This window comes from Somniosus microcephalus, chromosome 25 (genome assembly GCF_052327205.1).
Source record: "Somniosus microcephalus isolate GS21.2 chromosome 25, FLI_Smic_1.0, whole genome shotgun sequence".
In the NCBI taxonomy this organism is placed as follows: Eukaryota; Metazoa; Chordata; class Chondrichthyes; order Squaliformes; family Somniosidae; genus Somniosus; species Somniosus microcephalus.
In genome coordinates, this window is record NC_141011.1 from 18,958,588 (window position 1) to 18,983,614 (window position 25,027).

Sequence of the window (25,027 nt, forward strand, 5' to 3'; positions counted from 1 at the left end):
AGGGTACCGGCCGCGATCAGTCAGCCCGGCACTCCGAGTGCTGGGCTCTTGCCAGCACCCCGCTCCCTGGTGGTCCAGCAGGGTCCTAGTGCATGCTGCACCAGGCCCCTCCCCTTTAATCAGGGGCGAGAGGCCTGTAATACCACGGCACTACATGCAGACATGTGCGGTGCTGCTGCATATAGCGCCACAATATTCAATGGGAGCGCCCCAAGAGGGAGGGGGAGCGTTTCCAGTAGCGGCGCTACCATTGATTTTCAGGCACTAACTTTTTCGGGGCGCTACCAGGCGAAGTTATCGCCCCCCAAAGGGGGCATGAGCCAATTTTCCCCCAAAAAATGTTCAACTAAATTCCAGGACATTCTGCTTGCAGACCGGCAGCACTGCAATACACATGGCATCACTCACCCTCTCCCTGCCAAGTATCAGCCCAGGGACATCCACGAGAGGTAGTAGAGAATGATCCAGAGGGGAATCGCACAGGGTGATGTACAGAGCACACGTGGACAGGAGGAGCTGCGTGCGGAAGATAAGCAGACATTGTTGAATAACCTTTGAGCCCAGCTTTTCAAAAAGACCATGGGCTAAAAATTCAAGTGCATCAAAAAGCTGCCGGTGCCACCGCGAGCTGCAGTTAATGGCTGCCGGAATTAATCGTGCAGGCAGCCCCGTTATTTTGATGCTGCCTGCTGTTTAACATTAGCGCAGCGCTAAACTTATGGAGAGGGGCCGGTTTTCGGCCGGTAGTCTCAGCAGGAGGCCCAATGGTACCCTCGTACTTTATCCTCCTCCTTGTGTGCACCTCTCGTTTTCCAACCCTTCCCTCACCACAACTCCACTCTTGTGCCTTTCTCATTTCACACCCAAGAAATGCAGCTTGCTCAGCTAGTGGTTGACCAAGAGGGAGCAAAAAGTGAAGAAACAGTCACTCGATTTTACACTTCCAGCCACCAGCTCAAGGTCAACCTGCGAGGCCATTTGCAGTATCCCCCACTGCAAGTCAGCAGCCTTCCACCAGCCATGCTGCAGCCACTAGGGTAGCACTGCGTGGCATTAGTAGGATAGGCAAAGGCACACACAAGATAGTCACTAAGGGAACGGATAAAGGTGATTATTTGATTTCTTAATGTCATATTGGATGGATAGATGTACAAAGTTGGATTAGAAAGTTTGCTTTGTGGTGGCTATTATTTCAGCATTGTGTCCAAGAGGATGCTGTGATGGTCAGTAACAGAGGGAAGGTAAGGTGTGGGACAAATGTTGAAAGGGGAATTGGAGTTGTGGCCACTGGTACCGCAGGCGGATGATTCCATTCCCGATAACCCAGCCAGGAAGGGGCTGTCCGGGTTGCATCATTCCTTCGGCTTCCTCATCTTGTGTGTGCGGATGATGGAATTCTAGAATAAAAGCAGAAAATACTGGAAATACTCAGGTCAGGCAGCATCTTGACCGGAGGCGTGAACTCTGTTTCTCTCTCCATCGATGCTGCCGGCCCTGAGTATTTGCAGCATTTTGTCTCTTCTCAGGAGGCCTTCCTTTACTATCCAAGGCCTTACAAGCAGCCAGCACACACAAAATGTTTTAACCTCTATTGCACCAATTCATTACTCCAATAAAATATTAAAAAACAGTCCAAAAGCTTAAATGCAAACTTACCTATAGGTCTGCTGCAGGCTTGCTTTTCAGAGCGAGCTTAGGACCCAGCGCTAAACTCCACGCAAAGGTCAAAGTTCGCAGAGCGTAACGTTAAGGCGGTACTGCATGACGACCAACATCACAGTCTACAGACTTGCATGTCCAGGGCCAGCACTTAATGGCAGTACTATGGCCCTCACCAAAATGGTGGCCGCTGAGTCCCACGCCAGAAGTGAGGCGGCCGGCATTTTTTTTTTCCCCCCACGAAACGGGCCTTACTGGGTGATGGTAAGTACCCAAATTTCTAGCCCCATGTGTTCCGCTTTTAAAAGAAGCATCACTTCAGAGCAAACATACATACAGGCCTTGGAAACAGTCACCAGATGCTGGGTGAATTGTTGGGGGTGGCGAGTCCACTACCCACATCTGCAGTAACGTGATGGATGGGTTTGCAGCAGAAGCCAGTTACATTTTCCACCCAACTTATCCTTGACTTGCCAGCTTATGTATTAAAGGTTACTCGAGTCAGAGGTCCTATTTCTTCACAGTGCTGAGTACCTTCACTGGCCAATATTTACAAACATGCCCAGCATAATGAACAGAAAACCTCTTAAAATTACTTCACTGGATCTATCCTGTACTTCCCAAAGAATATTTTCCCGTCTTGGAAAAGCAGTGGAGTATCAGATCTTATTTTAGATTTTAGTTAATGAGTTGTAGTACCTCGTGTAACACTGCATATTTACACTAAATATTGATATACAGCTCCCCACACAAAAGCAAATGATTGCATTCTATGTCAAGATATTGGCCCAGAAATTAGGTTCGGGGGCTTGCCGCGCGTGCAAGCCCCCGACGTGCACTTACCCGGCGCGCCGACAGCTGAAGCCTGGGCCTGCTTGGAATTCCTGTCACTGGCCCAGTTCAGCTGTCTGCGCGCTGTGCTTGCCTGATCCAGCGGCGTAGTTCGTGCGATGTGCCGGCCAATCAGGGGAGGGAAAACTTCATTCATGAGTTTGATAGTAAGAACTGTCAAACTCATGAAAACTACGGGCACCCAAAACACTACTTAAACTTTCAATAAAATTTTAAAAAACATCCCACTAATTAAATGAACTATAAATAACTAAAAAACTATTTTAAACAATTAATTAAATTTTTGAAAAAAATAGTTTTAAGAAATCGGGTTTAAAAATACACTTACCTTACTGAAAAGTCCTTAAAAACATTAAAGCTGTGGAAAAAATGTTATAATTTTAAATAATAGACCACTTACCTTAAAGAATCCAGTCCTTACGTCTCCTTTTTACATTTCTAAAAAGTTGAGGCCCTTACACACGGGCAAACCTGTCAAAAAGAAGGAAGTTCAACGCGTGCGCGCAGAGTCCTGCGTGCACGCGTTGGACCTCTGAACCCCTTGGAGGAAATGCCGGTTTCCCACACATGCGCTGTGCATGCTGAAATCCGGCACTTCCAACGGGCCCACGCGCGAGTACCCCGTCCGTACTCTCGCGTTGGGACCGGAATTACTAGGCCAATATTGTTCTATGGTATACTACTATATGCATAGCACTCTTTTCAACTCTGGAAAATAAATGAAGTAACCTGTTTCACTTGCGTTCTAACCAACTCAACTCTGATTTCAACAATTCAGTCTATTTAAATGCCCTTCAAACATTGGCCAGGCCTTGTTGGATTTAAATAAGTATCAGGTCAAATTAAAGGAACTGCCAGTCATGCACATAATGGAATAATTCATACAGAATGCTCTCGTTTGAATGTGGCTTGGCTCCTTTTTCCAAGTCCACAGTTCTTTCAAGATAACTGCCAGTTAACATTTGAATTAAGTTCGGCTGGATTTAACTGCAGTCTGCTTGTAAACTCCTTGGGGGAGAAATTCGGTATCGCACCGTTTGGGGCGCAATTATCAGCCAGGCGCAAAGTTTATCACCTCAGACTGCAAACTTGGCTTCTATCGCCCTGGAGGTGATTGGAGCACTAAATCAGGCGCTACATACCTCTCAAGGCGCCAAAGCCGAGGAGCGAGGCACTACCTCAGAGCGCTGGCAAAGCTCACGTGATGTCAGTCAGCAATGGAACACAGACACACTGGTGCCGGCCAGTTCTTAAAGGGGAGGATCAATATTGCTCTCCATCCACACCCTGCTCATTGCAACCTTGAATCTTGGCCTGGAGAAACCTGTACATCAATTCTGCTGGAAAGAACAATGGAGAGGCCCAAGGAAAGAGCTCAGAGTGCAGTCCCCATAGTCTCTTCTAAATCGATGCAAGGAAGGTCAAATCAAAATGAACCTGCAAAGTGTAGCTCAGCACCCAAACCTCAGCAATGAATCTCTCCAGAAGTGTCTCAATGCGTGGTGCAAAAATGTTGCTGACAAAAAAGTGTCAGGAAGTGGTCACCTTTAAATAGCGCTTCCCCCAGTCCCTTCCAGACTGCAAAACATTCCCCTCGACTTGTCGCTGCTAGCGGCAGGCAGTAAGGCAGGAGCGCCACTCAATATCCGTTCCGGGGCACTGCACACTTGACTGACGTCACGATCTGCGGGCGCAGGAGATCGTGGCGGTAGTGTTTAGCGCCGCCACAAAATGGTCAATTCCGCGGGTGGCGCAAACATTGCCGCACCCGGGCGCTAGTTGCTTTGTGCTCCATTAGTGCCCTCTTAGGGCGCTAACGGGAGGCACAAAGCAACCAAATTTCCCCCCCCTTCTGTCTTGACAGAATTACCTAGCTAAAACGTTTAGCCTCCATAGAGGCCCCAAGGAGAATCTTAGCTTCTGCCATAGAGTGGCCTTGGACAGCGCGGTGGAGATGGCCATCTCTTCTGGCTTTGACAGATTTGGGCAACCACTTAGACAAACAACCATCTCAGGGCTCCACTCATCCAATTAGCAGGAAATCCAAATAGTGCCAGTCATTGTCATAGAGCCAGTGCTCTGTACTAATGATGCACTAACATGAGGTGCACTAACATGTTGCTGTTATCTCAGTATTGCAGCACGTGCAAGGCCTCCCACCAGCCCCTCAGATACCTGCACATGTGACAAAGGAGGCAGGGCCAGGCTACCCTTGCTGCAGCAGGTCCATTGCAGGACCCACCGTCACATGTAACATAGGGTACCTCACACTCCAAAGGAACACTGCAGCCAGCCATCTTACAGTACCCCTGCCATTCAGGTGTGTTACCTAGAAGGAAGCAAGCTAGTTAAGAGATCACGTCATACAGTTGCACCAAGAGGAAGTCTAGTGAGAAGAAATAGCAGGCAAATGGTAGAATGGTTTGGGATTCAAGTTATGATTGCAGTAAGTTTGGAAATGGCTGACAAAGTAGCATGAATGGGAACCATACAAGTACCTGCAGATAGTCAATTTTGTGATGGGAAGGGAAGATGTGGACGAGACTGTTCACACATTAGGCTCCCATATTGGATTTTAATATTTCTCGCAGCCAATAGGCTATGCTCTGCATCTTCTATCTTCCTGCTGCTCTGGAGTCTCCTCCTCTGGACTTCCTTGAGGATGCTTCTTCGCAAGACACCACCACCATCCTAGAGACCTTAGCTAGTTGATATTATAGAGCACTTCCAGATCCATCCAGGCACCTGAACCACCCTTCAGAATTCCAGTACTGAAAGAGCACAGGTGTCATCCTTGATCTCCCAGGAATCACCCAGACACTTGCCTTTCTAGTTGAGCGCGCAGTCAGAATAGACTGCCTTAAAATGAAGGCATCATGGCAACTGATAGGAAAGTGAACATTTACTTGCACAGATCAGTGCTGGTGGTCACCAACACACTGGACACGAGCAAATGGAATCCTTTCCTGTTGATGCACTTAATGGTATGATGAAGGAGATGAGTGAAATCAATGATTCCTTGTGCTTTGGGGCATTCTGCCACTTTATAAAATTTATGGTAATGCAAGAAAATCTGATGGATGTAAAAGTGGGCAGGGACCAAGAAGTTCCCACCCAATGGAATATTGGCTGGGGAAAAGAAATCAGACAGTACTCAAGAGGAAAATCTACCCTAGTGCCTCTTTTGTGTTCACTGCTTCGATCTATAGCTTTGTTATTACAGGTTGAAATAACAAAAATTTGGCAAGCATGCAATTAGCAAAACTCTTCAATATGGCCAGTGCAATTAAGAGATTCAGATTGTGTAAAATAGCAAGGCTCTCCTTTAGGAACTCTGAATCCAAATACCTGAAGCACCATAGCAAAAAGCAAATATTTCAATGGTTGGGGGGTCTGGTTGGATCAGCTCTCATCAAACTGAACTTAAAATCCATTATAATAAAGAACATTAAAAGTAGGCCGTCTTTGTTGGCCTACATTCAACAAGTTTAGCAAGTACTAGAAAATAATAGAAAGCACAAACTTTTATACGGCAGCTTGCCAGCACATTATATGATCAGAGTGCAAGTCAAAATTACTGTCCATCTCAGGACTGTACAAATCCCAACAGTCATCCTTGCCATAAAGGGCAGATTTGTCAACTGCAATGGTTCACTAATCATTGCAATCATGTTCATGTGTCCAAACTAAACAATGCTGCTCGTATTACTTTACAACAGTGACTACACTTCAAAAGTATTGGCTGTAAAGCGCTTTGGGACGCCCCAGGGTCATGAAATGCACTATATCAGAATTATAGAATTTATAGCAGGGAAATGCAAGTCTTTCATTAGGTCTCAAAATCTTGACTTGGAGTAACTTTAATCAGAGATGTTAATCTGGTTATTTGTGCATGATTGCAATAAATTAGATTGAATTATCAAAATGTTCAGAACAAGGCACCGCTGCAAAGCAGCAAGGCACAATAGTACTAACCTAGTCTTCATTAAAATCAAAGGAACCAACACTTACAATTTCTAACCACAACTTTGTTCAAAGTCGACCAAGCCATAGGTATTCACAATGCACCCAGATTCTAGGGTGTCTGCAAGGTGACTGGATTTCTGCATTTGTTAATGTACTAGAAGATTATTTCCATTGCTGTTTCTAATTTTTTAAAAATAATTTCTGCATGTTAGTATTATATACCTCTGCATACACATTATCTTTTGTAATTTAGGACAGGAGTTGCTCAGAATTCAGCCACTGTATGTAGGGAGTCCCTGGGAGAGTGTTAATATTGACAGAAACCACTCCCTTGTGGAAAGTTTGCAAGCCACCTAAGGAACCAGTAATGTGAACAAAGTTATAAAAGAGGTACCTTAGGGAATAGCAAATCATAGAATCTGAAAATTACAGCACAGGAGGAGGCCATTTGGCCCAGTGTGTCTGTGCTGGCCGAAAGAGCTATCCAGCCTAATCCCACTTCCCAGCTCTTGGTCTGTAGCCCTGTAGGTTACGGCACTTAAAATCTAAGTTGTATAAGCAGAATCGAACAAAAAGTTATTTTAAATTAGAAAAAAAACCAGTTTGTCGTATTTAAAGTTTTATTTGTCCATGAATATTTTTAGTACTATTGTCAGTAGCATTAAAAATGTATGCAGTCAGATTTATACATCAAAGTCAATATGAATAAATAATATAATGAAACACTGCATTGTGGCACAACATAAAACTGAAAGTTAAATGAAAATCTGACAAGCACTGTGGTCAGAGGTTGCGGTTAAGAAAAGATGCAAGGGTCTCCCCAGCGCATTTCCTAATGGAATCCAGAAATCAAACGAGGAAATATCAGGTCATTTTGTATAAATCCTATACAGGAAACTTCGCGATATCCGGCACCGACGGGACCGAGCTGCTGCCGATCTATCAAAACTTCCGGATAGACCAGCGCTAATGTTGAAGGATACGGAGGTTTTCATCTCCGTATCTGACAACAAACACTGTTGCTTAGCAACAGCTTGTAAACACTCGGCCCGTACCTTGGAAGCGTCTCTGAAGCTGTTGCTAAGCTACAGAGACGCTTTCCAGAGCCTATTCAAAAAAATGCTAGAAGAAAAAAAACCTAACCAAAACAGCTGCTGATTTCTGCCGTTAGATCGAGGTTTCCGGACATACAACCTCCGGATAAACCAAAGTTTCCTGTATATAGCTTTTCCCTCCACAACAGACGCTGTTTATTTGATTGCCCAATTCTTTCCATGCCAACTTAAGGCCATGGTGATTGAGATCATTTCAATGTTGGTGAAAATGATATATTTGGTGTGCGATGGAATTATAAATCCATTCTTTGTTAAATGGGTTTCTGATTTTGTTACACAGCGCAGCAGGAGGAAATCTTGCCCATGTCGTTGACCTCATTGGAGACGTCAAGTCAATGTTCATGAATGAACAAAAAGGGACTGATTTTATTCCTACTTCACTCAAAGGAACCCAAGCCAGATAACAGTACATCATTTAAATTGAAAATCCAGTAAGACAACCGTTAGCTGCAGATTTTAAAAGTTTGGATGCCCATAAAGGAAGTCATTTATCCAAAACAGTAAAGCAAAAGTGGGCAAACACCATAAAATCCCATATACAAGTCACACCCTATGTGCAGGCTTTTATACCCTCAATGGAGCAGCTGCTTCTACAACCAGAACAAGCTGCAGGATCACTGAAGCCAAAATGGTGACTGTAAAAATAGTGAAGCGTCTTAGAATCCAGACTTTGCAAGAATTGTTCAAGAGGAACAGTCCCCGAGCAACAGTATTAAAAATACGTACAACAGAAAATGCTGGGAACACCACAGATCAGTCAGCATCTGTAGAGCAAAAAAAGACAAGTTAACATTTCAGACAGTGTCCTCCTACAGTACTCAAACATCTGTCTTTCACTCTGCAGATGTTGACTGGCCTATGCTGTCTTTTCAGAATTTTCTGTGTTTGTTTCAGATTTTCAGCCTTCCCCCCCCCCCCACCCCCCTCCAGACCCTGACAGAAATTGGCAAACTACTTCAAATTTATAAGCTAAAGCCTAACAGACTACTGGTAAAGAACTAATTCATCTACTGGGTGAGAGGGGAAAAAGGACAGAAATTAAAACCAAACTATAGTAGTGTAATAATAAGGGACCTTTAAGACTTGAGTCACAAGGCACAATCCTTTTGTAAGTACCAAAAGTATATCAGCTAAACCCTGGATCACCAACTAAAAAGAACATTTGTGAACAGCATTTGGTGATTATACGGTGTAGGCTCTACTCTATAGTTTTATATTACAACACTGAAGTCAGCGAAAAGGCCACATTTTCTTCAGAAATTGTCTACATTTTCATTATTTTCTATTTCCACTAGATTAATTTACAATTTCATTACCTTAAATAGTATCTGCTGAGCCCAGGGATACCCTGGTGCACTCGTTCTGCTTCTGATCAGAGATTATGCACTGCATACGTTGCTGCGATAGTTCAAGCTTTACAAAGCTAGCCCCAAAAATGGCAAGGAGCAGGTTCTCCTTTTAGGTGAATTGTGTGTTCAAGGTGAAGGGAGTGCATTCGGGGCAGGGATACTTGCTCCATTTCAGGCACCTGGTGCCAGCATCAAGCATTCCCAGATCAGGTACATTACAGTTGGGAGGTAGAAAAGCGCCTTCTATTTTACCCAATGTAGCTCAGTCTTATCCTTAAAAAAGATCACCCTGTGGTGTGTCCATCTCCCACACCAACCAACCTTGTGGCCTCCCTGACCAAGACAGCTATTTCAGTGCCACATTACAAGCAGGGTGAGAGATGAAGGCTCATGCCCATTAGTAAACAGGTTGAGGTTGCCGAAAGGGGCTTTGCAGCCGTTGGAGAATGGTTTGTGGTCTTCGAGAATTTCAGGCTTGAACCCAGGTCCCAGGTGAAGCAGCAGCCTTTAACTACAGTCCTGGGAATATAGTAGCAGATGCTACAACCAAATCCAGAGAGCCCAATTCTACTTTAGAAACAAATCCAGTGCTCACCCAACATTTCTTGAAATCACATATATGGCAATTATACCCCATCCAGATTAAGCAATTTCCTCAATAAAAGGGCCAACTTTCATCATACGCTGGCCACTGGTTTTTCAGTGCTAACCCTGCAAGTAATCCTAGAATACAATAATTTAATCATGCAATTAAAAAATGGACAATTTAATTAATATGGAGTTACTTTACAATAAATCAAGTTGGAATCCCATGGCATTTCCCACTACACATGACATAGGTCCTTGGTGCTAAATTCAGTTCACCTCATTTCAGAATAGTGATTATTTCCCCATCCAAACTATCGCTTCTGAAATTATCATGAAGCGTCTTGCAACTGCCAAGGTGCATACAGCTCTTAGATAGGGCTCCGCTGGGAATATCAGTTAGTGAAATCGTGCCAGGTAGTTACTCCCATTTAGGAATATTAGAGCTCATGGTATTGTAGGTCTGCTGCTCAGCATACCCCTTTAAAGTTCTACTGCAAACTAACTTGGCTCTGCAAGACTTAAATAGCTGAACATCTTGAAACAGAAATACTATTAATTGTGCAAGTGTAAACAATGCTAAAAGCATGGGTTTTAAAATATTAGCTTAGATTGACGCACTGAGATAACCCAGAAACCGATGTAATCAGGTAAAGTCTAGCTGTTACAATCTTGGAGAGCATACTTTTATGTGTGCAGGCTTGCTGGTTTACAGTGACCGAGTAGGTTAGATTTTTAAGCTTGCCTTTTGTGATTACATCTGTTTTTCTTTGAAAATGGAAAACCCAATGGTCGCACCTATATAGTATAAGGTGGCTGCTATTGCTTATTCAGTTACTGTAAATTAATGGCCCTGATGAATTAGATTCCATTTTTATTACATGGGATTCCTACTGGTGTTTTGGGGATTACAGTCCAATTTTCCTTGAAACCCGTGGTCTTGATGACCATATAAAGCCCTGCTTTTACTGCATTATCACAAAATTGCAAATGTCACATGGTACCTGGGCTAAATCAAATTAAAGAGAAAGTTATGGGGTGGGAGTACTTTTGTTTAAAGCTTATCCCCCATTATATCATAAGAAACACTACTTAAAGAATGTCAAATCTCTACCTGAATGGAGACCCAAGCGATCAGTCACCTTCCTCACTCAACATAGAAAACGAGCAGCTCCATTGAAAGCAATGAGGCTAATAATCATCGCCATGGGCTGACTGACCTTCAAGAAGCAGGTCACCGATTTGGGTACTGCTCAGCTGGGAGCATGTTTTTCCCAGCAGCTCCCAAATCTGCTCGAAGGCTGGTCTGAAGTTGCTGACCTCGTTGCATTCAATGAAGCTGTAGGAGGACGCTCCCTTTTGGGGATATCGTGAAATGGTCTAGCAAGGGGGAGGAGACGCAAACTGGCAGGTCTCCAGTCAAAAAAAAAATTCTGGCCTTGAAATTACACTGTGGGATAACACCACATGAAGGCTTAATGCATTCACCTGAAATTTGTGTCCCCTATTTTAACCTGTTTAAAATAACCTGCTGTGGTAATACAGCACCTCTGCTAAAATAGCAAAGACATTTCAAATGAACATATTAAATAAAAAAAGTCAATATAGAATGGGCAATACTTAATTTAAAAATATCCTTGGTATTTTCCTTCCCCTGTGAGAATGTGCAATTAACAGTCAAGAATCCCAGCTTTAAGAAACTGCAAACCTTCTTAAATATAGGTCAAGGAATTGAACCACCAGAAGGTTATGATTTCAAAGACCAAGGCAAGCCCACCAAGTGCTGGCATTCACTTGCCTCTACTGGACAAGTTTCAAGAGTTGTTCAGGATGCTATCGTCTGGGGTCAAGAGAGCTATTCAGAGTTGCCATCCATTAGCTCCCCTCCACCTCTGTCCTTCTCAATATTTCACCTAACACTTCATAAAGATGCCCATAGAATTCCATCCTTCAATCCAAGGAATTTATTCCTCCCATGGCGACTTATTGATATATTATGTGCTTTCACGTTTGCTCATTAGACTTCACCTATCCCTTTTCAGTGTGTAAAATACTGGGTTACAACTGGAATGGAACAGTCAGAGCAAAGTTTCACCAGGAAAAGGCAATCTGTTCGCTCGCAGCAAGAGCACATCAATAGATTACCAACAAGGCAAATATTAAAAAGGTGGGAGCCACTCATTAATTTAGCTGGTTTACAATGATTTAAATACACACAGGGCTGGAGGGGGGGGTGGGAGAGAGAGACAGGAAGCAAGAGGGGAAGGAAAAAAAAAAAGAAAATGAAAAATGAGTGTTCAATATTGAAGGGGAAAGAAAACAAGTGATCATATGGGGGATGGAAAAGGGAAAGAGAGCACAAGTGAGTTTGAGCCACTTTGTGAGCTGCTACTGTACTTCAATACAATCGTAGTGAATCCTACTGAAGAGAGCATCATACTTTAAAGAGTAAACATGCTGTTAGGTCATAAAAATCAGGATTTTTCAGTTCCTTTTTTGTCTCAAAAGTTTCCAAGCACTTGATGTCAAAAGTTTTCACACAAGTTCCAAGTGTTATCTGGTTGCATTTTTATTTAGTTTTTTTTTCTTTGTTAAAACTTTTTAACCCTTTCCAGTCTAGGACCATCTTGGATTAAGGCCTCAGCGGTCCACGCTATCAGCCATGTGCAGTGTCTATAAATCCAGGTTATTGGTTAGTCAGCTGACTATACAAGGTCCAGGAGGTCCGCTGCACACCTGACCAACGCCACAAGAATCAGCGATCACCCAACAGTCCGGGGCAAATCACAAGGCTGTGATCGTCTTTAAAAAAAAAATGACTGAAACTCGGTCTTTTATTCACATCAAGAGCTGCCATTTCCTGGCCTCCTGGGCAGTAGAACAACAGGTTTCCTCTCTGAAGACAGGAAAGGGTTAATTTGCAGGATGGTACATTACGGGTCCACTATAAATCGATGATAGAATTTGTAAAAACTTTTTCCAGTATTGAAGGTAGTGAACAGTGAGCAATGGAATTGTTTTTATGCATTAAGAGCCTGCAAGACAAAAAAAAAGGGGAAAATTACATTTGTTTCTAGTGCAAGAACTCACATTTTCAGAACAAATTTGTATAGAAGGATAGATTGGCAGAATGAGATTCCTGAAACTTCAGTAAAATTCCAAGAATTTCATGCAAGTTCCCTTACTCGGTTGCCACAAAATGGTGGTGCAGCAGTCCCTTTGCAAGGGCATTTCCATTTTGATCGAAAAGCTGATAGGAGTAAATATTTGTTATAATAAAAACAGAATGGACAATACAGGAAACTTCGCAATATCCGGCACCGACGGGACCGAGCTGCTGCCGATCTATCAAAACTTCCGGATAGACCAGCGCTAATGTTGAAGGATACGGAGGTTTTCATCTCCGTATCTGACAACAAACACTGTTGCTTAGCAACAGCTTGTAAACACTCGGCCCGTACCTTGGAAGCGTCTCTGAGGCTGTTACTAAGCTACAGAGACGCTTTCCAGAGCCTGACTGTTTATATAAAAAAAAAGCGAGAAGAAAAAAAACCTAACCAAAACAGCTGCTGATTTCTGCCGTTAGATCGAGGTTTCCGGACATACAACCTCCGGATAAACCAAAGTTTCCTGTATTTACATTTATATTTTGAAACGTCAAAGCATTTCACACAAGAATGACAGGGACTGTTGTGGTAAAATACAACATTCTGCAAACATCGAAGACAAAGGACCAATCGCAAACTCTGCTCCTTTAAATATTGCCATGGGACCTTTAACTTCCACTTGAACAGGCAATAGCATCTCAGCTTAATCACCATCTCAGCAAGGGAAGGCCGAGTTGGAACAGCAGAGGACACACGCTGGAATACAGGGTTTAATGTTGCAGAAGTAGGGGCGAGGCCATGGAGGAACTTGATGAGCATCGATATTAGTTTTAGCAGCAGTGGGAGGTGCAGAGTGAGTGCACCAGAGAGGGGAGAAAGATAAAGAATGCGCAAGTCCAAGTGTGTTAAAAAAAGTATTAAACAAAATCATCCTAAACTTCAAACTTAGCAGAATTAAGCTGATCATGTAGGATTACCTTTCTGGCAAACTCTGGCAGAACAAATGCTGCCCGATGCATATCTGCATTGTAGTATTTCAGCTGCATTCTGTCCACTTCCTCAGCCGACAACTGCCTCACAGGCTCACGAAAATTAGTGTCCTATAAAATAATCCAATCAGTAAGTTTCCACTTTGACAAAGAAGCCCTGTCAAAGATTTTACAACAGGAAGAATGCTCACACAATGTGCATCTCTTCCAGTAATGACTGCTCAGTTGAATGGATGCTGCATGCCACTTTGCTTGGTGATCTTTCTAAGCACTGATGTGCATGTAAATTATTTTGAATGTCTGTAAAGGGCAAGTGTTTCACATTTAACAACCTTCACTACTGTGAAACAGGCTGGCTTTTTTTTGACTTGTCAAACTAACATTCTGTTTATATTACACATTCACTTCCAAGGCAGCAGGTTCCCTACGTGCCAAATTCACCCCAGTTGTACTGTGGGGCAGAACATGCAGTTACAACAAAGTCGTGTGACCATCATTCTGCCTACAGACCTGCCCTGATGTCGAGAAGGTCTGCACGGGCCAACAAAGGTCAAATCGCAGGCACAATAAAAAGGCAGGCCTGCTGACAAGCAGTGCCAATGGAAATCTGTGCCTTCACTGGCACTGCCTCCAGACACAGCCACTGAAACTACTTCACAAGTTGCCTCAATCTGTTTTTATTCTCATCAAGGCAAGAAATGTTAGTGTTGCCTGCAATACAAATAGGGGAAGCGATAGTGTAGCATCTGCACCTCAGGAAAAAGTGGCCATTCTCAGCTCACAGCTATGAAGCTAACAATTGCTGAACGAGGCTATTGACTTCACACACTGCCTGTGCGCTGACAGCAGATAGAACAATCTAGAAAGTTTTAAACATAGGAAACAAACTTAACTGAAGGACGCTCAACTCACAGGATTTTTACTGCACAGCATAAAGCCGATCTGCCCACTGGGGTATGTAGGGATTGTGCTGTACGCATATTCAACGACAGGAAACAAGGATTTACAGAACCTCCGCATCTCCTTTATAAGCTCGAGGTGCAGCCACTGGCATTCACCTGCAGAAGTCAGAGACAGATCAGTAACAAGAAAATTCCAGTTTCTTATTTTTTTTAAATATGCTTTTTCTCCTCCAACTTTATCCCCTCACTTCTGTTGGGAGCAGTAAGGCCTCTGGTCATTCCTCAAATATGAAGGAGCAGATTAAGAGCAGAAACACAGTTTGACGTTTTTCCCTCTCCTTAGTTCTGGGTCACTGAGGCCACTTATAATGTTTCCCTCGTCTGAGGCCAAGCAGACAAGAGACTGAACCCAGGGCTTTCCAGATTTGTATGGCTCATTAACTCATTGGATAGTACATGTACTTGTTGAGTCAAGTTACCCTCGACTTCATTTCTAAAGCAAACACTAAAAATTACAAATACGTAACATCTTAGGAGGCTTATAACAGTTTGAATTGCTTCCCCCACCCCCATTTATTTAAGAGATCAGATAGTGCCTTTGCTCAAAAGATCAATCTAGCTCATTTCCTTGATTTAACTGGCACCATTGTTCTTTGATGGAAGAAACTGGTTTGTTTCATGGTATCATAGGTTTGTATGCAAGGAACAGATATGCAGTCTTCATTTCTTGTAGCATATTCACCACTGTAGTTGTGAATTGTATTAATGTATGGGTTTTTGTCTGAAAACCTCAATATTAGAGTTTTTTTTTAATTTTGGTTGGACACCCAAGTGGGGTCAAAAAGCAGTGCTTTCGAAAAGTTGATAATTGATCATACAGGAGGTTCAGTTTATGCCCTGCACGAGGGACAAACATGTAGAGAAGATTGACGATGAGATTCTGAAATAGGATGAATACTCTAGGGGGAAAAAAACTAGTACTTTATTGCAAGTGCAGAAATACAATCTGAAGCAGTATATGTTATATACATTTATATATTGCATTGTTCTGGTATTTGATGATTTTAACTGTCCATAAAGATATTGGGCTGGATTTATGATACTGGAGGCGTGACTACAACTTTCAGGGTTGTAGTCCCGCCTCCTTCGAGTTATGGCCAACCCACGTGATTTTCACTTGATTGACCTTATTAAGCCCGCCCAGCGGGCTCAGCAGGCCAATTAAGGGCCACCCGGCAACAGGTGATGTCACAGATTGACATTTCATCTGTCAAGAGCTTTTGACAGATGAAATATCAGCGTTTGACAGCTCTTTGAAGCTGTCAAACACTGACAAATCTGTACTCCAAGTTAATTCCTTCCCTTCAGGCTGATTTAGAGATCTCCCCAGAACAGAAAGCTGAATGCTGCAACTTTTGACAGCTTGTGGCCATTCTGCTTTCTGTGCCGGTGAGATGAGGGACTCCTGAGACCTGAAGGAAGGAAGGCTGTAAAGGTAAGTAAATGTAAGTAAAACTTCTTTAAACACTTTACACACCAAACACACTTACTTCTGCACTCATGCACCCATCACTCACCTGAATACCGGACATCTCGAACCCTCCAAGCCCTTCAGCCCGCCTCGCTAACTTGGCGTGGTTTGGAGCTGTCGGGAATCCCACACTTCAGGAATAAAAATAGGGATTAGGCTAAAAACTGCCTGTTAACAGGCAGTTAATTGGCACTAATCCCCTTCCCGCCTCAGGGAGGCGGGTCCCAGCACAGGTCGGGTATCCGCCTCCTTTGAAACTGGCATGGAGGCAGGTTGGGGGCGGGATGGGTTGGTGCCCCTGCCCACCCCCCCCCCCCCCCCCGATTGAGATTTTAACCCCCCACACACCTCCAAGGCTCAAATGAAAATCCTGCCTATTATGTATACAAGACTCTGGTCTACATGGCAATATATGTCATTGCAAAGAGAATTTGCGAGCGTGTTAAGACTATATTAATCCAGTAATGCAAATGACAGTGATCGATTTAATGGTTTAGCCCCTTGATTACACAACTTGATGAGCACAATATGAAAGCTACAACTTCTGGATGGTGGTGAACAAACATTCATTTGCAGGAACTGTTAAGATTGTTCTTAAAACAACCAAGTGTTACAAGGCTTCACATTAAAAATGAGTTAAACGATTCATTTGTTTTGTTATGGGGATGGCATTCAAATTATTTTGAAAACTCCAAGAACTAGTTGACCATTTATTTTTCATTTATTTACTACTTCACGTTGGAAGGTGGGGAATAGAGAATGCACTTAGAGTCTTACCAGGGAACCACTTCAACCTACAAAATGTTTTTGTAGTAAGAAAATCTGCTTACCTTGTGCACCAAGGATCCCGCCTTCGCGCAGAGCGTTCTTCATCAGCTGGTAGTAAGACTCTTGAAATAGACTCTCAGCAGGTCCTTGGTGTCAGAAAAGAAGGGAGTAGGGGAGCAGTGAGGAGCGACCGAGGGAAGAGGAACAAACAAGAGGGATTATTAATAGATTGTACAAAAGCAGAACTAGTTTAAAAAAGCTCATCCACGAGAAGCACACTTCACATTTACATAGTTGACTATTTGAATTTCTCTCCTTCGACTATCTAGAAATTTAACCACCAGAATTGTAACCAAATTGACAGGCCGAGGGCGAGGGTTATGGAAAATAAATCACGGCCACAAACTCTTAATTCACAAATGTTAGTAGGACGAGCAAGTTATGGCAGCTGTGACACAAGCAGTTCTCCATGTACGAACACCATCTGTTTATTTTGTTTATAACATCCACCATCAGTGACGGACAGACCAGTACTTCACCCTTGTCTTAAGCTGCTTTTGCATGACACAAGACTTATACTAGTACCACCAGTCCCCGAAGAACAGGTCTTGCACAGCAGCTATGGGGCAAATGCAGAACAGCTGGGACTCACTAAAGCTTGGAAGACCGGCTAAAAATAGGCATTGCCAGCAGCCTGTTTTAGTGAGCCTCAGGAACTGGTGGAATAAGTGCAGTTGTGCAATGTAAAAGCAGCTTTATATAGCTCAAAATACTCTATCGTGACATTTGTACATCAGTAAGTTAACAGAAGGATTGCTTTTTATGGCCAAAGGGTTAAACGCAGGAATTTGCAATAGTACTGTTAGTGTTCTGAAAATGCTGTTGGTTAATCAGAACCAGAGACTCAGTTTAACCCTGCTTAAGGGCTAAATACACAAAAGTGCTGCCTTCTACCCACCACTACATGGATTAGTCTGCAGCACTAATTGCTTACAAGAGTCGTTCGCAAGATAAATTCAGCTGAGTAAGGCGATTTGACCAATCTTAGGTCTGAGGGTGAGCGAAGTTTCCCCATCACAGCATCCAATTGTTTTTGAATGATTCTACCAGGCTTTCTCCATCACCCTATCCAGGAGTATATTCCACGTGTTGATCGTTGTCTGAAGAACAACTTCCTGACAGCAGTTCTAAATATGCTTTTCACTACTTTGAACGAGTGTCCCTGCATTCTACTCGTGGTTACGTTTGAAGTAACTTTCCAAATCTACCTTTTCCAAATAGTTTTCTGTCCAAATACCCGATAATTGCAATAGGGTGCTACATAAGTTGAAGCTTTCTTTCAATCAACAAGTCAACTGGGCACTAATGTCCCCCGCAGGCTACACTGCCTCCTGCGCGACCAGCCTCCCCCAATGCCCAGCCCATTCAAATTTCTGTGCATGTGTAAAAGCCGGTGAGCGGCCTGCGCGGGACCTTGCAAATGACTGCGCAGCCACACAGCTTAGCGAGAACATTGCTAGGTACAGCTTTAACAGCATGATTTTTTTTTTTTTTTTATATAAAGTGATTGAACGCACAATAAATATCTTAAGGAACATTTCATGATTAACTATTCTTGTCATTCTTCATGTCCATTTCCACCTGGTCATCCAAAGATAGCTGGAGGAGTCCAGCAGCCAGCTACAATCACTCATTACCAACTGGACTCTTCATCAGAATTCGTACCTACTGGATCTGAGGAATCAGTGATAATTACATCAAATGCATCCTGGTTCTCTTTCATGAACTCAAAGCCATCACCGACATGGAGTTTCAGCTTGGGGCTCGAGAAACCCACTGCCATACCAGGAAGGTACTGTTTAGAAACCTTTATTACATCCTAAAGATATAAAAAAATGCAAATAAGACAGGTGTGTACCACAGTGTTAACTTGTTTATTTAACAATTTATATGGCTTTCAGCATGATGTTACAAATGGAAAACAAAGAGCAAGACGGGGCGAGGAACTGGGTGGGTCAGGCACTGGCCCTTCACCTCTGGGATGGGAGGTTTGATGGGATGGAAGTCTCCCGTCTATAAAAGGCCCAAAACAAGACTGAGGTTGGTGTCTCTTTATTTGATCTGGGAATACCTGATGCTGACATAGGATGCTTGAAATGGGAAGAGTTCCATTTCCTCACACTAGAATTCAACACCTTGAGCACAAAAATAATTTAATTATAAAATGTACAGCAATGCAGGAATTGAATATTAAAGAATAGCTTGGCATATTAGAAAATGAATTGTCAGACCGACAGTATTGGACATCCTTCCAAAGCAGCCCCTCCTTCACATACAAATGAATGAGCAAACAAAGAGGCTCCACAGGATAGCATTACTTCTGTTGCAGCAGCCCTGTAAACCATATTGTGTGCCACATTCACATGCCACATTCTGTTCTGATAAACCGCAGTATATTTGATAGAACTGACCAAGTTGATAAAAACTGCAACTCCAACGATAGACATTTGTACATGGAATATAAACTACACAGTGTAAACAACATTGGTAGAATAAGGAAGACACTATCAAAGGTAGTTAATCTAGTATCTTCCTTCTTCAGCCTGCACAAATTACATGAACAAAATAAATGATTAAATATAAAAAAAACACATGTATCTATAATGTAAAATCTACAATGCTTTTATTACATCATAAATATGAACTTAAATAGCACACAGCATATGCTGAACATCACCCCTCTATCTCCCCTGGTGTAAGACTTATATCAAGTACATGGACCAGATATCATCAGTAGCAAGTGGGTTATGGGCAGTTTCAGGAGGACTATAAAATCATACACCTTGGTTTTTGTCACATTTTGTTTATGCATTTGCTGAAAAATTAAAATTTTAAAGATATCCAGTCATGAATGTTCATTTTAAATGCAAACTAGAATGCTTTGCAGATAGGCTCCTGTGACCATGTTTGGGCTTGGCACAGCGATGAGCTGAATTACAAATCTGCTTAGGGATCCACTGAGCCTCCTGGGCATTTAACACAATGAAGCAGAGATACTTTGAATGTTTTGACAAAGCCGACACTGTTGTGCACGATTCGCAACCAACCAGACAGACAGTCTGCGGTTTAAAATGGATGTTACTGGCTGTGAACTCTGATCTAGTCACCCAGCTCAGACCAGTAGCAGATTTTAACCCCAACTTAAGTATCACAGGGCAAAAAATCAATCATGTAGGAAAACTGTAGTTTTAACTTCATATTTTCTTACTCCTCCCACTCTACAATCAATGTGACAATTATATTATGACAAGGTAGACATAGAGGAGATGTTTCCACTTGTGGGGGAGATCAAAACTAGGGGCCATAAATAAGATAGTCACCAATAAATCCAATAAGGAATTCAGGAGAAACCTCTTTAATCAGAGTGGTGAGAATGTACAATTCGTTACCACAGGGAGTAGTTGAGACAAATAGCATAGATGCATTTAAGGGGAAGCTAGATAAACACGAGGGAGAAAGGAATAGAAGGATATGCTGATAGGGTTAGATGAAATGGGGTGGATGAAGAGGGGTGGGAGGAAGCTTGTGTGGAGCATGAACCAACTGGGCCGAATGGCCTGTTTTTCTGTGCTGTAGACTCCATGTAATATGTAATTCCCAGGTCTCTGCAGAATAAACAGACCCAAAATGGTGGAAAGCAAAATAAAACAAGTTCCTTGTTTAATCAACTTGTATTTTCCCCCAGAGCTGTATTCTCATTGGACGTGACTGCTGCCAATGAAATAAAGTAGTTGTGCATGCACAGCTCCAGTGGGTTTTTGGTTGCTGTTGCCAGATTTCCAACAGATTGGAGAGAAAGGAGGGGGGTGGAAATTTCAGGTATGGCGAGGTCTGTAATGTGACTTGAAGGTGATACTGGGATGTTGTCACACTGTTTTATTGTACTCTCGCGGAGCATGTTCATCACCATCAGGTCCTCTGTCTGTCATGGTTTGAACATGCAGCTGGTAAACAGAATGCAAGCGCATGATGATGTTAGGATTTAATCGGCTGGGAAAAGGAAGGGAGGGGGAGAGCGCGAGAGAGAGCGCGCGCGAGCGAGAGAGAGAGCGCGAGAGAGAGAGAGCGCGAGAGAGAGAGAGCGCGAGAGAGAGAGAGGCGCGCGCTCTCTCTCTCTCTCGCGCGCGCTCTCTCTCTCTCTCTCTCGCGCGCGGAGAGAGCGAGCGCGCGAGAGAGCGAAAGGAGAGAGTGGCAGCAGTGCAATTAATTCATCAGAATGAATTTCTAAAACTTCCAGTACAATTTACCAAGGAAATGTGACTTGAAGGAGATATTAGGATGTTGTCAGATTGAGAGAGTTTTATTGTACTCTTGTGGAGTGTGTTTATCACAATCAGGTCCTCTGTCTGTTGTGGGAAACTTTACTTTTTCTTATTTGGGACCAGACATTTGCGCAGAATGCTTCGGCGCAGCTTCTGGTTCGTTGGCAACAGTCACTCTGATTTTCATTACCTCATCGATTTCACACTGTGCTACAGACTCCACAGCGGAATGTTTGACCACTTCTCGCAATACACCACCGTCACCACCTCCAATAATAAGCACCTAAAATATAAGAAGTGATAACCAATCTGAGCAATTATACTTCAATTCAACACATTGCCAACAAATTCCTTTCGCTGCCAAGAATATAAACTCAACAGCAAGTTCAGCAAATTGTAGGTGTAGCTTGCCTGAAATTGTCTGCGGTGTGTGCCTACATAACTCAGTGGTAGCACTCGGAGTCAGAAAGTCACGGATTCAAGCCCCACTCCAGGACTTCAGCACATAATCCATGCTGAAACTTCAGTGCAATACTGAGGGAGTGCTGCACTATTGAGGGTGCCCTCTTTTGGATAAAAGAGGAAATGGCAGCCCCGCCTGCCCCCTCAGGTGGAATGCAAAAAGATCCCATGGCACTATTCGAAGAAGAGCAGGGCAGTTCAGTGTCCTGGTCAAAATCTAGCCCTCAACCAAAATCAGAGTTTATTTGGTCATTTCTCTCATTGCGGTTTGTGGTTTCTTGCTATGCGGAAGCTGGCTGTGACATTACCACAGTGACAACACTTTAAAGATACTTAATTGGCTATGAAACACTTTACGGATGTCTTCGGGCCATGAAATGTACTATACAAATGAAAGTTCATTCTAATTCATTGGTTAGGAGTGGTTTGGGAGGTCTTGATTGTTCTCATATGGATGAAGAGTCACTGGAACACTCAGTTTGATTAGTATAAACACTGCCTAGAAATGAAAAATGTTGGAGAAACTTACAGAATATAGATTACATAAAAATAAATTACATAAAAATCAGAAATTCACATGCATTTATAAAACAATATGCAATCTAAATAGCCAAATTATATAATTGTGCTTAATGTCTAAATATATTACTAGATGTAAATGTATATTAAAATGCAAATTATAAATACTGAATTGCAAATATAAATCTGCTAGACAACTTGTAAATATAAATACATGTTAAATTGTAAATATAAATGTATGATACATACTTGAATATAGGGGGCAGGATGGACCAGAGGGTTGCAGGTCATTGGCAAGGCTCTGGCCAGATCCTGGCTCAGGGTCCAGTAGGGTTTGAGTGAGGAACCAGTGGGCCAAGAAAGTGATTACAAGTCGTTCAGGCTCGTTTGGGGAAGGGTCCAGGCAGGGACTGAAGCTTAAACGGAGTGCGCAATGAGGGAAATATATCTGTTCAGTGCAGGGGAATGACTGGTCAGGGCAGAGGGTGTGGGTTGAAGCTGAGCGAACATATGTCAGGCCAACACGAGAGTGTCAGATCAGAGTTTACGTCCAACAGGCCTGGATGTGGGGATCCGGCAGCAAGGCAGCTGCTTGCAGACATAGGTGGGAGCAGTAGGGGGAGACTAGCTGCAATGTCAGGCAGGAGAAACCGGGCTGCAGAGCATGGTTAAGAGCAGGGAGATTGGTTGCTCCGTTTTTGTAGGTGTAGGTCCATGCTGACAACGTGATTGGTCCATGTTCACTATGTGGCATCAGTAATGCTAGTAGCGCTCTACAGTCATGCAATTTTACAGGCACAAAACATTTAATCATATAGATATATACTGCATGGGCAATTTTTTTTAAAAATGCAGCAACAACTTTCATTTATGAAGTGTCTTTAACATAGGAAAATGTCAGAGTGCCTCAGAGGTGTAATTAGACAAAAAATGATTTACTGTACACAGTGTGGTATTAAAATCAGCACCGGTACAGAGAGATTTTGGATCAAAGACCATTTGAAAGAGAGATTGGACTGAGAACGGGGCAGTGCAGCTAGAGAAAAGGGATTGTTCCCCACACAAATAGAAGGTATTATGTACCAAAAAGTGAGTTTCTGTACCTATTATGTTTTGAAAGGCGAGCATTACACTGCTCTATGCTAGCTGTTTTAGTGTATCATCTTATCCATCCTTAGAACATCCAATGAATTACGTTTAAAGTGCAGTCACTTCTGTTATGTAGGTAAACGCAACAGACAATTGGCACACAGCAAAATCTCAAACAGCAAATCGAGATGAATAACTGGTTTTGGTGGTGATGGTTGCGAGTTGGCTAGTAACAGCATTCCTAGATCCCAAATGGCATGGGTTAGATGCAAAGTGGAACTTCCCAACAATGCACTCAATTTCTTACCATCAAATAATGAAACTTTTCATTCCCAAAAGATTCTTGAAGTAAAATAAATTGAACTGTACCTTTTTGGGGTTGGGATGGCTGCAAAGAGTTAGGTTTGCGATCATCTCTTGGTATGCAAACTCATCCCTTTCAGTGCACTGTATCACACCGTCCAGCACCAAGACATTGCCATAGGTTTTGCTGCACAGAAGAATGAACAATTTAATCTTTAATTTCACCTCACAACCCCTATAATCTAAACCACTACAGTAATGTCACACTGTAGTGGAGCTTCCTTTATGACATTTTATTTTCATTACAACGCAAACCAGTCAGGTTTACCAAAAAAAAGACAGACCTCCGCGATAGCCTAATGAGTAAAAGCATTAGAGTTTGGTACCAAATATGCACGGCAGGTCTGCGTTGGATCTCAGCAGTTGGAGTGCTACAATTGGTCACAGTGCCCCTGGGCTAGGGAGGAGGTAGGGATAGGAATTAGCCAGGGTTCCTATTGGACATCAGATGAGGACAGTTTCAGGCTCGGCTCACCATGTAGGCTCAGACACAATGACCGTTTAAGCACAGTACCACAGACTTCAGAAACCAGCTAGAGATGGCCCTTGAAGAAAGGAGAAAATCAGAAATACCTTCCCACCAGCCGTATAATGTTGGCCCTTTGAGTGTGGAATATCTTGGCTTTATGGTGAAGGACCAAGAGAGTGCAGTTGAAAGAAGCATTGATCAGACATTACCCACCCAGTAAAATAAAAAACTGTTTGTTCGGCTCATGTCCACAAGGAATGAAGACAAGACTGACCAAATTTCAGACCATCAGCAGAGCAAGGAGATCCATTTCAATGCAGGTTGGATTCACAAAGCTGAACATGGTATAACTCACTGCATTGCTCAGTCCCTGGAACCTCGGAATTTACCAACGGTCCAACCTTGTGATACACTATAGTTAAAGTACCAAGATCTTCAGAATAAAGTTAGTTAGAATAGTATTTTTCTGAAAGGGGATAGATTTGTTTCCAAGTCTGTCCTAAATTAATTAATTTTAGCCATAGCAGTAAATGGGGTGCTACAACTTGCCTTACTGTTCCTGGCATTGATGGGAGTGGGGGACACGAGGGGACGGGAAGACACACTGGGCCAGAAATTCAGGTCCCCACAGGTGAGTATGCGCTGGGTACTCACGCGTAGGGCTAACAAGTGCCGGTTTCGTGCATGCACTGCACATGCGTGGGAAACCAGAACTTCCGTTCCCTTGAAGGAAGGGGTTCACAGGTCGAACGTGTGCGCCTGAAGCCAGAAGTACCTGTGCGAGCGCGGAGTCAAAGCAGAAAGCTCTCTGCCTTTGTCTCTCACACAGAAGGATTGGCACAAAATGGCTGCCACTTATAATGCAAGAGGAGTCCCCTTTAAATAGCGCCCCTCGCAGCAACTGGGAACCGTTCCCCTCTACCAGTCGCTAGGGGCGCCAGGCGCAAAGAAGGGCAGCGCCACTGAAGTTCCGGTTCGGG

General features: G+C 43.1%; 2 protein-coding genes across 2 annotated transcripts in view; both read right to left on the reverse strand.

The window, feature by feature from the left end:
- The window catches only part of LOC147100515 (somatostatin-2-like), a 64,402-nt gene extending 62,649 nt beyond the window's left edge, over positions 1-1,753 (reverse strand). Inside the window, exons 1-2 of the transcript XR_015073518.1 lie at positions 1,657-1,753; positions 409-516 (exon numbers count right to left, since the gene is read on the reverse strand). The gene's annotated coding sequence lies outside the window, so the exon portion shown is untranslated. The remainder of the gene's footprint in view (positions 1-408; positions 517-1,656) is intronic.
- Positions 1,754-7,868: 6,115 nt separating this feature from the next.
- The window catches only part of srm (spermidine synthase), a 29,425-nt gene continuing 12,266 nt past the window's right edge, over positions 7,869-25,027 (reverse strand). Inside the window, exons 2-8 of the mRNA XM_085966851.1 lie at positions 23,585-23,705; positions 21,336-21,428; positions 18,549-18,702; positions 16,886-16,969; positions 14,535-14,680; positions 13,611-13,733; positions 7,869-12,561 (exon numbers count right to left, since the gene is read on the reverse strand). Of these exons, the coding sequence (XP_085822977.1) occupies positions 12,547-12,561; positions 13,611-13,733; positions 14,535-14,680; positions 16,886-16,969; positions 18,549-18,702; positions 21,336-21,428; positions 23,585-23,705 (736 nt within the window). The 3' untranslated portion in view covers positions 7,869-12,546. The remainder of the gene's footprint in view (positions 12,562-13,610; positions 13,734-14,534; positions 14,681-16,885; positions 16,970-18,548; positions 18,703-21,335; positions 21,429-23,584; positions 23,706-25,027) is intronic.